Source organism: Artemia sp. Qi Xiang Cuo, chromosome 15 (genome assembly GCF_049724085.1).
Source record: "Artemia sp. Qi Xiang Cuo chromosome 15, ASM4972408v1, whole genome shotgun sequence".
NCBI lineage: Eukaryota > Metazoa > Arthropoda > Branchiopoda > Anostraca > Artemiidae > Artemia > Artemia sp. Qi Xiang Cuo.
The window spans coordinates 24,708,516-24,721,463 of NC_142808.1; the positions used below are offsets into that span (position 1 = coordinate 24,708,516).

Below are 12,948 nucleotides of genomic sequence, written 5' to 3' on the forward strand. Positions count from 1 at the left end.
GGGCTATCTAACTGAGACCCTGTCAAAAGAAGCTTAGAAGCTCTTGAATAGCTCTTATGACAGTAGCGGATCCAGGGGGCCAGGGGAACCCTGGGCTCTCCAAAATATTTTCTGGTAACCTTATTCCCTTTTTTCTGTTTTTCACTCTTTTTTAAAATATATTTGTCAATTTTGTCAATTATTGGCACCCTTGTCACATTGCCCCTCCCCCCAAAAATTTTGTTATTGGCACCCTTGTCATATTGTCTCCTCCCCCAAGATTTTGCTCTATGTCCACCCCTGTCTTAACATGCTCTTACCAATAGCGTAGTTCGCATCCCTTTGTGTTCATCGGAATAGCAAAGCCAGAATTCAATTCTGGGAAGAATCCAGCCTTGGTTATAACTATGGAAGAGGCCTTTAACACATATTATACAATAAAATACACCTTTTTTAACATAGGTTCAGACATTTTGAAGGGTATAAAATCAAACTCACTCTGTGTTTTCACTACTAGCTTGCTATCATCACTAATCGAACGAATTTAAAGGTAAATTACAGTAGAGAGAAAAGCATCGGGTATATCTCTTTGAAATCTTTCTAGGCTCACTCCCCTCTCTCATTCCCTCTTTCTTTTGTTCGTTCTCTCTCTCTCTCTCTCTCTCTCTCTCTCTCTCTCTCTCTCTTCTCCCTCTCTCTCCCTCCCCTCCCTCTCTCTCTCTGTCTCTCTGTCACTCTTTCTCACTTTTTAAGCTTCGCTAGTTATGATTCTGAACGTGTAATAATGGTTCGATTAGAGCGTTTAGGGCTCAGGGGTTTTGGTCTATTTCTCCATTTTCGATAGAAGTGAAAATGCTGTGGAATCAGGGCCATATCCAGGATTGTTTTAGGGGGTATTTTACAAAAGTATTTTTTCGGGGGGGGGGGGGTGTTAACAAGAATTTTAGAGGGGGGTGAAACCCCTAAACCTCCTGGATACGGCCTTGCGTGGAAGTGACTGTATTAACAAGACACGGAATAAAGCCTTGTCATTCTAATACCTTTGTCGGCATCCTTAGTTTTCAAGAAATGGCTGAAAATATAACATTCTTATGAATATTTGAACCTTGTAAAACACGCCAAGGTAAAGAAAGACTCACCTTTTATTTTGAAACTCCGTTTCACACGGCTTAGACGATGAAACTACTGAAATTCATAAGATTGAAATTTCCCCTTTTCCTTCCTTCTTGTCCCACGAGGTATATAAGCTATTGTTGACTTCTGTTACCGTTTGAAACATGTACTCTAGATCAGAACAAAAATTGATTAAATTCATTCAGAAAACTCAATTTCAATAGAATGGAGGAAACAGATGGATTTAATATCTTTTTTCTTGAATTTGCTTGAAATTTCCTTTTAAGAATCTGTTAACATGATTTTTTTAAAGCCTTAGAAAAAAAAACCAGGTAAATAATTATTCAATTTTCAGTTCGGAAGTAATTTCATAGGTTTCACCCAATCAGAGAAGAAGTAATGAAATTAAATTCTAAGCTCCGCCTTAATTTTGTCATGCCGAGCTAGCTGGATTCATAATTTGGAACAAGAGAAAATCCAATACTTAGATCAATACTGAGATGCACAGTTTTTGCCCATGCTTTTATAAGAGATTTCAATTCTCTAGAGCGTCCAAGAAGATTAGAAAGAGAATGGGATACTTCTGAAAGTAAAATACGAATTACAGCCGTAGAGACTTTTTTTGAAAATGAGGAGGAGATTTACGAGGACATGTGTGGATCAGTTTAACTCAATCTTGAACAAAAATACGAGAAAGTCCTAAAATTGCAAGACAGAAAATTATATGTATACAGGATTGAATTGAAAAGAAAATCAAGTTTAAAGTTCAAGCTATTCACGTATATAACTGAAAGTGAAAAGCAGCTAGTTATCATTATAGGATAATCCTTAACCTTAACATAATATAATCCTTAACATACGCTATCATTATAATCCTTAAATAGTTGTTTTTAGATAAATGTTTAGCGTGTTTTTATTTCTCGTTTTGTTTAAGCTCTGACCTTTCTGAGTGAAAGTAGGTTAATAATAGTGAGTAGGTAAGTGAAGTTAATAATATTAAATAAATATACGAAGTCAAAACCTGAACCTTTACAGTAAAACGCCAAAATAGGCTTGATACGTCTGATCAGTTTGAAAAAAATAATAAAAAAACTGAGCAAAATTAATAAACTTTATGATATAAAGAGTATTACTTAAATTGAAGTACAATGATACCATTAGGAAATATTATTAGTTGTTAAAACTTAAAAACAGATAAACTAAGCATGAGTTTTATTCAGATATTTTTCAGGCTAAACTTTGCTTTCTGTATCTTAAACTAAGAACTAGAAACGATTTTACATAAAAGTTACGACGGTACTTGTATAATTTACCCCCTACCGCTCAAAAAGTGAAGTTAGGTTAATCCTAATAAAATATACCAAAGTATGATAAAAATTTACTACTTTAGAAACAAATTTGGACTATATATTTGCCCATAAGGGGTGGGGGTAGGGGTAAAGTACATCGGGCGTGCATGCAAAATGTGTTAGCTACAATTATTCTGATATTATGAAGTAATAATTATTTTCTCATTTCACACTGTCCAAATACTTTACCCCAGTCCCCTAATGTGTTGATATATAGCCAAAATTATATATTTCTCATCTATTCTGTCACTTCTCTTTGTCTTTTGTCACGCCAAGTAGAAAGAAACTAGCGAAAGAAACCAGTTTACAGTGTGACAATGCATGAGAGCAGTAGGGGGTATATCATACAAGTACCATTACGAAAACAATAATAACGTTAATATTGATAGAAAACAACATAATTGCGGTTTTAAAGTTACAATCCGAATGGAATAGATATATTATGAATAAAATGGATGATCAATTGATTTTTTTTACGGGATAAATTAAGAGACTAAAGTACGTTTAATATCTTTTTTTACTATGGCTAGATACAATATACCATGCATTACCACGTCTATTTGATACAACCTTAGTAATTTTCCTTTTTCGTATTCGTTTATTTAAATACCTATCGTACCACATAAAAATGAATCCTAAATTACGCTACTTTTACAGTTACAAAAGAAATAGAAAATGAGATAAAAGCTATTCACATGTTATCCCGACCATGTGTTATCCGTTAGGTTAGGTTAATACAGTGCGTTCTGGGCCGCCTGCTTTCCTTAATTCTCTGCTGTAGTTTCCATAAATTTGATTATATCCTCATCATATTTTGGTATATTTCGTTTTGATTAACCTAACTTCACTTCTTGAATGTGGTCGGGATAACACGTAAGTACCAGAAAAAAGTTCAATTTATAAACACGCTCATAAAATAGGGCACAAAGGAGTTTACGAATATGTTCGTATGGTACTTAAGTGGTTGTAGTTTATTGTTATGCCTAGTAGTTCTGCTGATCTGTGTAGTGGCGGATCCAGGATTTTTTTAGGGGGGGGTGCAAAACAGGTTGCTCCGAAAAACTTGCGTTAGGACCAAGTTTAATTAACGCAAACTTGCTTTAATTAAGTAAATGACACTACTTTAGACTATTTTAGGGGGGGCGCGCGCCCCCGTCCCCCCACCCCTGGAACCGCCACTGGATCTGTGCAGATGGTCGAAAAATAGAGGAGCTACTATTTTTTTTTTTAAACTAATTTATTTTATTCAATCATACAGATTGAAATACATATTTAGGTGCAGACTACATATTATTTTTCAATATGCCAATTATCCTTTTAGATTCATAACAAAAGTTTTTTCGGTGCTAGCGAAGCTAGGTAAGGTCTTACCATTGGCAAAGGGTAATCTATTTGCGTCACCATTTTCGCATCCCTATTTTAAAATGATAACAAATAAGCGAAATCATGAGTTGTCAGGAGGGAGTACCACAGGAGGGAGCCTCTCTACCTCTCCTGATTGCTCAGAGTTTATAAAGCGTAAATCAAAAGCAAGACAATGCTTTCTAAACAGAAAATTCGCTGAAACGAGGAGTTACCATGACTTATCCTCAACCGGGTAATTATTAGTAAATTTCTTCTTCCTGACATTACTGTAAAACTGGAAGCACTAAATAGAAAGCTTTCAAATACCGCTTGTATCCGTTTTTCTCCGCACCATCACCTTATCAGGTTTTTTCAGTCGTAAGTTATTTTTTTCAATTTGTTTGTTTGTTTTTCTCTCTTTGGTCACTCCACATTTTTTAGTATTTTAAAGAGCGAGTAAAAATAATGATAACAATAATGACAGATTGTGTCCATATTTCTGTATGTTACTGCTTATTAGATTCACCAAGTAGTGAGTTTTTTTTTCTTCCCTTTCCCCTCCTTTTACGTTATTTCTCTTTTGTTTTAGTTTCTTTTAAATTTTATGTGTTACTCTGTAACTGGTATTCTTGGATTTCTATAATGATTTGCGTTGCATTTTTTTGTGTTTTTCTCTGTGATACTCCACGTATTGTACCTCTGTGTAGTGTGGGTTAGAAATAAATAATAATAATAATATGTAAAAAGGCAATTCTACCTTTGGATAAATGATGTATATATTCCGGTATTTATTTTCAAACCCAATTCATTTTCCCTCATCATAAACATTTAAATATATATTAAGGTGCAGACTACATTTTATTTTTCAATATGCCAATTATTCTTTTAGATTCATAGCAAAAGTTTTTTCGGTGCTAGCGAAGCAAGGTAGGGTCTTACCATAAGCAAACGATAATCTAATTTGCGTCACCATTTTCACATCCCTATTTTAAAATGATGACAAATAAACAAAATCATGAGTTGTCAGGAGGGAGTACTACAGGAGGGAGCCTCTTTACCTCTCCCGAATGCTCACTGTTTGTAAAGCGTAAATCAAAAGCAAGAAAATGTTTTCTAAACAGAAAATTTGCTGAAACGAGGAGTTTCCATGACTTATCCTAATATTTAAAAAGGCAATTCTACCTTGGGGTAAATGATGCAGCCCCTTAAAACAAAACTTAAAATGGCAGATCCCAAACTCCTTCAGTTGATCAAAAGTGATCGTCAGTGATATTAATCTTTAAAAAAGACTGTCGTCCACTTATCTTACAAAAGCTTTCGTTTTAATAATTTTTACTAGAAATAACAAAAGACTTACCCAAAGTCTGGTTATTAGTACAAAACACTCTTTTCCTGTATATTAGATAGTTTATTTATTTATTACAAATCCTGTTTATTTACCATTTGTCCAATTGATATTTGAGCATTAAGCTGATAGGATTCACACTTTATTGCACTGATGTATAACACCAACTACTGGAAGATTCCAATACAAGGCAAAAACATGCTTGGTTCTTAAATCTCAATCCAGGTAACGGAAGAAACAGATCTTGTCATATTGTAAGTTTTATCGAAGTTCTGCAGTGTGTAAATCTGTTTTCTAAACAAGCTTGAGCATATTGACTTTGAAATGCTTTGCTTTCTTTTCTTTCATTTAACTGGGATTTCAGTAAAAGGAAAGAAACCTACCAAATAAATAATCATGGGGGATATATAAGGAGTACCAAGGGTTCAACCCCCTGGTTGAACTTCGCTGAAGTAAGGATGCTGGGACTGCTTTGAAAAAAAAATTATTTTTGGTTTGATTGGTCGCATGTTGTTGTGAGTCTTTTTTCTTTTATATATTTTTGTCTTGCTGAGGACGACCCTTGGATATAGGCCGGAAATATTCATTCAAATTATCTTCACTGTCTTACAAAAAGATTTCCCTATTGTTCTTCGTGCTTTTGGTGTTTGTTAGGGAGTACCAATTTTAAAAACACCCCCCCCCCCTAAACTGAGAAATTACATGAATAATATGAAAAACTGTAGAAAACAATCTCAATATTTTGAAGGTACTGGGCCAGTGGACCAAGTTCATCCACCGTAAAAATCTGGGAATCGACAAACGATATGGGAAATACAATATTCTCTCTCTCTCTCTCTCTCTCTCTCTCTCTCTCTCTTGTTTCTCTCTCTGTCTCTCTCTACCTCCATTACAGAAATAATCTAGAAAATTTGGGGATAGCAGACTCGATGGCCTCATTCAATATAAACTATCTTTAATAGTTTTGTAAGCCTAGAATTGACCCTGACTGATTCATTTACAACCCAGATATTTAATTTCAATGACCCAAGTTGAAGCGGTAGTTGGAGTTGGAGCTAAGAGTAGTGTAGCAAAACATCCTTTGTAGATGCAATGCTAAATCGTGGTGGCAAATAGATCCGTGATAACATTTGAGATACGGCAAATAAGTCCATTTAAGTGCAGTTTCCATTTATTTTTGTTTTGAAATCCGTTTGTTTCCTTACCTTGTTCTTTTTTGTTCTTTGCTTCTAGTTTTAATAATAATTATAAGAAGAAGACTAAGCAAAACAATATTGAGAACAATAACACCTAATATTTTCTTATATCGAAATGTATGAGTGTTATTAAGAAATGATGGACTATGCTTGCTACTAATGCAATTTGTATTGCGACGATTAGGCGTGATGGTAATAAACCAATACAGTTTAAATGCTCTAAAAGGTAGTATTATTTATTTTAACATGAAAATAAATTAGTCGTATATGTTTCTGAGGCTTTTTATTATTTTAATTTTCTCCCATGGGGAAGGGAGAAGGGGCAATTGTCCTCTGGCCCCTTATTTCCCCCAGTGTTCATGACTGTATAACACGAAATTATTAGCTTAATTAATTTAAAGAGATTTCATATAATATTATTTGCTTAAAATGAATGAAATATCTTAATTTTTTAATTGAAATCAAGTACTAAGACTTATGTGGAAGTATCTACAGTAGCCTACATAGAGTTGAAGAACCTTGAATCTAGTACGCAAAGACATGGAAAAGCATGCTAAGATTTTATATTTTTTTTAATTTTTGAATTTTGGTTCGATGGCAAATTTCGAGTTTATGCAGTGGTTTAATAGTTCAACTAACTCGGAAAAAAATAAAGCAAAAATTCAAACCCGGAGGCAAAAATATTAGTACTTATTCTGCATTTTGTAACAAGCTCAAATCTCTAAAACCTTCAGTCTCCTCTAAGATTTCTTATGTATTGCGATTGCGAATTATATTGGATCTGCATTTTGATATAAAATTAAAAGCGTAGTTTCAAGAAAAAGTCATATGACAATAATTTCTAAGCTAAGTGATATTTCAGAAATAAATTTGTTTTTCTTGCTAAGTACAAATTTTTCATTACAGTATCCTTTCCTAAGTAATCTACACAATTCAATATATGTTAAATACCTAATATGTGTATAAAATCTATTTCTTTTCCCCGCTCCCTTTCCCCCCCCCTTTTCTGTTGAGTTGTGTTACGATTGAAACTTCGATAAAACAAGAAATGAAAAATATGAGGCTTTCAATAAATTTGAAGTAAGATAAGAACAAGAGATTTGCTTCTGACAAAAATACAGTAAGTATTGAATTATTGCTGGCGTACCCTTGCTAAGTAGCTTTCGAATTCTAATTTTGTGAGCAACAACAAAACTCGCTTTGTTAAACTGAATAATAACTTAAACGTCTTGAATGCTAACAAATTCACAAGGACATATTCAGTGGTTTCAGACGCTACCATGCAATGCAGTGGTGTGGATGGTCATTTTGGGATGATCTGATCGAAACCACAGAAAGATATTAATAATATATTTTCTATTTGGGCACTTTAAGGGATTTATGCGTACATTCACATATTTACATCGCAAAAAATCCAAAATTAACAGCCAAAAAAATAGGCCGTACAGCAGAGTATTCTTAAATACACTCCACAAGAAAAATAACATAAATATATAACTTCCTCCCCCCTAGCAAAATAAAGTCAAATTTCACTTATTGATGTCAATCAATAAGTGGCAAGAATATGAGCCACACCATCAATACCTAGATTACATCTAGGGCAAGATTAACCCCCATCTGCATCTGGGGCATTCCTTTTTCTTTCAAATACTTTTTTCTATTTTTTAGCGGCAGGCAATTCGCTCGGATCCGAAACCAAGTCCTTAGTGTCTCCTCCAATAATCCTAGTTTAAAATAATGTTCTAATCCAAATATCTCTTTTACTTGGGAATAAAACTTCAATGTCTCAGATGTTTTAACTGCCTGGGTCCACATTTGAACTTCCTGGTCCTATAAGCTTATCCAAAAACAAAAAAAAGATACATTTAAAAAAAGAAACTGGAGTCTCTCTAATGACGGAATTACGAAAAAAACTTATTTTTATCCCGTTCTGGGAACTTCTTCCCTATTTGACACCAAATTTAAAGTTCAAATATTGTAACTCTTGTTCTGAATTTTCCTATTTCTAATAGACCAATAGATAGACTCCTAGAAACAATAGCTAAATAATTAGAATTATTTAGCTGGACTGACTGTTTAAGCAAACCTAGCTTAAATTTTACACTACAAGATATTTGCAGTGGAGCCAATTGCGGAGGAGGGGACTAGAGTTATATGCTATCACCACCACCCTTCTAGACTGTCTTGCTCAACTAGATTTTGAAAAATCCCCCTTTTGGCGCATTTTCAATAAAAAAAATTCTCTGTTTTAGCTTTTTCCCAAAATTCCCAATAACTTTGTGCTTGTCATTATTGTAAAGTGTTGAGTATAAAGTATTGTTATTGATAAAAAAATTTTTGGACATAAGGTCACTAATGGAGAAAAAGCTTAGTTTATTCAAAATAAAAGGTTTCCTAGGCGTAACCACATGTTTTATATTGTTTAATTTGTTTAATACAATGTTGCAGCTTTTACAGCAGAAGCCAATATCAAAACAGTAGGTTAGTAATGACCTGTAATCAAAGGGCAACCCATGCCAAAAGCAAAAGTTTGGAAATAATAGATACAATGAATGGATCTCCGTTTCATTTTAAATTCAAATATGTATATTAAACTTAACCGTACCTTTAAAAGTTATTACCATAAGCAAAACTTATATAATTCCAAGAAATAAAAAATGGGAGGACACCCCAGAAGGGGTTCAACCTTCATAAAAACTACGCTATTAAATTATGCGTGTTGGAAAACTGGGGCGTATCCAGATTTTTTTGTTTTCTGGAAGTGGGGATATTCTTCTTCGGGGGAAATGTGATTAGCCTACACAAAATACTTTAAAAAAAAACCTTATAAAAAATATATTTTGCATTTATGCATTTTTGTTACGTTTTCACGAATCGGACAAAATTCAGGAGAGGGGGCTCTCAAAACCCTTAACCCCCCCCCCCTTCTGGATATGGTCTTGTTCGAGAAGTTTTCTAACATAATTTTAACGCCCGCCTCTAACTACAAAATGCAACATTTTTTGTTTTCGATGTCACAGGTGCGTGTTTATTTCTTTCTCGTTTTTTTTTTTTTTTTTTTTTTTTTACCAGACATCATCGTATAAAACTAATCGTCGTAGAATTTCAGCAATGGTCTCATTTACAATGAGATCACAACTTCTAATATATTTTGACTCGAATAGGACGATTTGGTGTAAAGGATAAATTATGGATATTTTAAGTAGAAATTGGAAGTTCTAACTCCTTATTTTCTCTATGAATTCATGTATCTAAAATACTTGATTATTTTTTGTTTCTTTTTCTATCCCAAGAGCCACTTCCTCCACTCTACCCACGTTATTCAGGTGTTCCAAGAGACATGAATTTTCTTACTCCAAAAATGTTGGTTCAAAAGATTTAATTGTATAGTTAATGTTTACAATCAGTTTACATAATTATTTGGTAAACGTGGAATCATCGCTCCTGTTCCTTACCCCCCATAAACAAACAAATGAATTGGCAAGATATTATAAACTTAGAAACTGGAAAATAAACTAAAATGGAAAAGTAAGTGCATTTGTTTGCAATTTTAACTAATGTCCAAATAAATACACATTTAGCATATTTTAGTCTTCCCTTAATTTTTTTTTACCCCTTTCAACACCAGTAATCAAAATTCTGGGTTTGTGTCGGGGGTAAAGGCTGTAGAGGTTTTCCGGAGAACCACGAATAAAAGAAAAATACGAGAATAAATTTATATTTATTAGAATACATTTTTTTTTTTTGCTAATTTCCTACATTTGGTGTTCCTAGTTTCTTTTTGCCATTGCATATACAGATTGAAAAATACCTAATTTACATCTTTGAAAAAGAAAATATTCGCTAAATGCTACCCCCTTCTAATTTTGTTGACCTTGTGCATACGAAAGCCTTGGGTACTTGTCTAGAATCCGGTAAGTACGCGAGAAGTGAAGTTTCGTTAATGTTAATGAAATAAAACAAAATAGGATTAAAATATAATAGTTCAGAAACAAGTTTGGGCTACATATTTGCACATTAGGGGGGTGGGGGTAAAGCATAGCATATAACAAATACGTAACCTAACCCAACCTAGGCACCTTTTAGTCCCCCAAAACCCCAAAAAACTAAAGTTTAAATATGGTTCCCGGAATGAGAAACCCTTTGTTTATACAGCGTCTCATATGAATTTCCGGGTAATGCCTATCTGATCTTCGCAATACAATTCTCGCGTGCTTACCGGATTCTAGACAAGTACCAAGCCTTGAAATATCTGAATAACAAATTCACCAATTTATGTCAGCGATATAGGCTACTATTCCAAAGTTGCTTTCTCAAATCACATTTCAAAAACCTTAAACTGAACTAGTCACTTGATCCAAGCAACACAATTGTAACCTCTCAAGTTCGCATTGCATGGAGTTGAGCAGTTTCTGCAGTTTTTTGCCATGATAAGAAAAAAATCACCCTTCTATTCATTCTGTCAAATATACACTCCTTGCAGGGAGTACAGTAAAGTTTTTTTCAAAAGTTACGGTCCATAGCAAAAAATCGTTTCCTCATTCGACATCTGCAAAAACATCTAAATTGCACTGAAGAGTTACACAAAAAATTATGCAGGCGAGCAGATCCACTATTAACTTTAATTTGCAAATGTTTCCGTCTCGACGAAAGGGTAGAGTTTAAAGTGGGATATAAAATATTTACATTAAAAGGCTGAAAACGTCACGAATGAATTTTGTCTATTGTGATTTTACTGGTCAATTTAGTGAGAAATTTGGAAAATAAAGCAATAAGTGTTTGACTTTCCTTTTGAACGTGATAAAGATAACGCGGAAATAAATAAAAAAAACAACAAAAATGAAACAAAAAGGAAACGGCCGCACTTTGAGAATAGAGAAAAGTAAACCAGTTTATAATTTAATACAAATTGCAGGTGTTTGGAAGTGAAAGGGTTTATTTATTTATTTTATTGTAAGTTAAGATCAGTTGATGTGTAAAAAGGCAAAAACTATTCGTTTTGTCTTCCTTCTATACCCAAACAACGGTACTGGTGCATTATGCGGGCACCACGAAAGAAGTCAAGTTTTGTAAATGCTAATGAAATAAAATAAAATAGGATGAATATATAATAGTTTAGAAACAAATTTGGGCTATATATTTGCACATTAGGGGGGCTGTCGGGGGTAAAGTATAGCATATATTAAGTACGTAACATAACCTAGGTACCTCCCCCCCTAAACTCCAAAAAACAGTCGTTTAAATATTGTAACTCATTGAGAAAACACGGCTTTGCAATCAATTATATATAGGGGTCTCTTACAAATAGCCCGTTTGACGGGTTTCATGACTGGTTTCCTTGATAAGTATATATCGGTGCCCTCATAATGCACTAGTACCAATTTCACTTGAAAAGTTCACCCCACCGAAAAGTTCCCTTCCCATGAAAAATCCACCCCGTGGAATATCTCCCAAGCAAATCTCCCCCTCCCCACCCGAAAAATGTATGCATACTCTCCGATAACAAATACTATAAGTAAACAATGCGTAAATTTTATATCTTAAAGACCTTTACCCAGGGACTGTGGGAAGTCATGTTGTCTCCTAAAGCAAAGTTATTGGGTCTTTCAACTATGTTGAACATAATGACTCTCTCAAAATTTTGATTGGATAATTTTGAGAAAAACGGGGCGTGGGAGGGGGCCTAGTTGCCCTTCAATCTTTTGGTTGCTTAAAGAAGCCACTATATCTTTTAATTTCCGTTTGAATGATCCCTCTCCCGATGTTCCTGCGTCATTGGTTAAATACAATTACCCCTGGGGAAACAGAAAAAAAAATTAATAAACAAACACGCATCCGTGATCTTCCTTCTTGCAAAAAAAAAATACAACAGTCTACATTTTTGCCATTACGAGCTTGAAACCTCTTAAGTTACTGAAATACAGTTACATGGTAAACTCCACAAATACCAGGGAAACGCCCACTGTAGGGTTTTCTGATACGTTGAATCTAATGGTTTGATTTTCATTACCTTTCTTTTTATACTTTTAGGGTGTGTTTCTCCCCTTTTTCAAAAGTCAGACAAATTTTCTTAGACTCGTAACCTTTGATGGATGACATTAACTAAATGAATCTTATATATTTGCAATCAAAATAATTAGCCAATTCTTTTGATATATCTTTTGATATCAAAGTTCTGTTTTTTAGAGTTTTGGTTACTACTGAGCCGTGTTGCCTCTTACCTATAGTTTGTTACCACGAACTGTTTGAAAGTCTGTATTCATTTCAATAACAAACACCACGTGTATTTTTGTTTCTACGTAACAATATAGGCAAATTCAACTTTTGAGATTTTCACGGGACGAATTAGCGAGGGAATAACTTTCCACAGAGAGCGAGAGGAGATTTCCAGCACGATTTATAAAAACGATCAGAAACTTAAATTTCCATATGAAGAAGGATAATTTTTTCAGGGAAAATTGCACTGGGGGAGTTTTTAACTACTGCAACAACTAATACTAACAATTCCTCACAGCGACAAGCCACCTGAGGCCAACATAGCTAACCACGCTCTTCCTCCATCTCAATCTATTTAAAGCTTCCCCCTTTACACTCTCCCAGGAATCTCTCATTTCCCTTAAAT

At 34.1% G+C, this 12,948-nt stretch overlaps 1 protein-coding gene across 1 annotated transcript in view; it reads right to left on the bottom strand.

The window, feature by feature from the left end:
* The window catches only part of LOC148943480 (uncharacterized), an 87,196-nt gene that overhangs the window by 44,105 nt on the left and 30,143 nt on the right, over positions 1 to 12,948 (bottom strand). The window contains exon 4 of the mRNA XM_089101146.1: positions 1,119 to 1,263. Coding sequence (XP_088957272.1) covers positions 1,172 to 1,263 — 92 coding nt within the window. The 3' untranslated portion in view covers positions 1,119 to 1,171. The remainder of the gene's footprint in view (positions 1 to 1,118; positions 1,264 to 12,948) is intronic.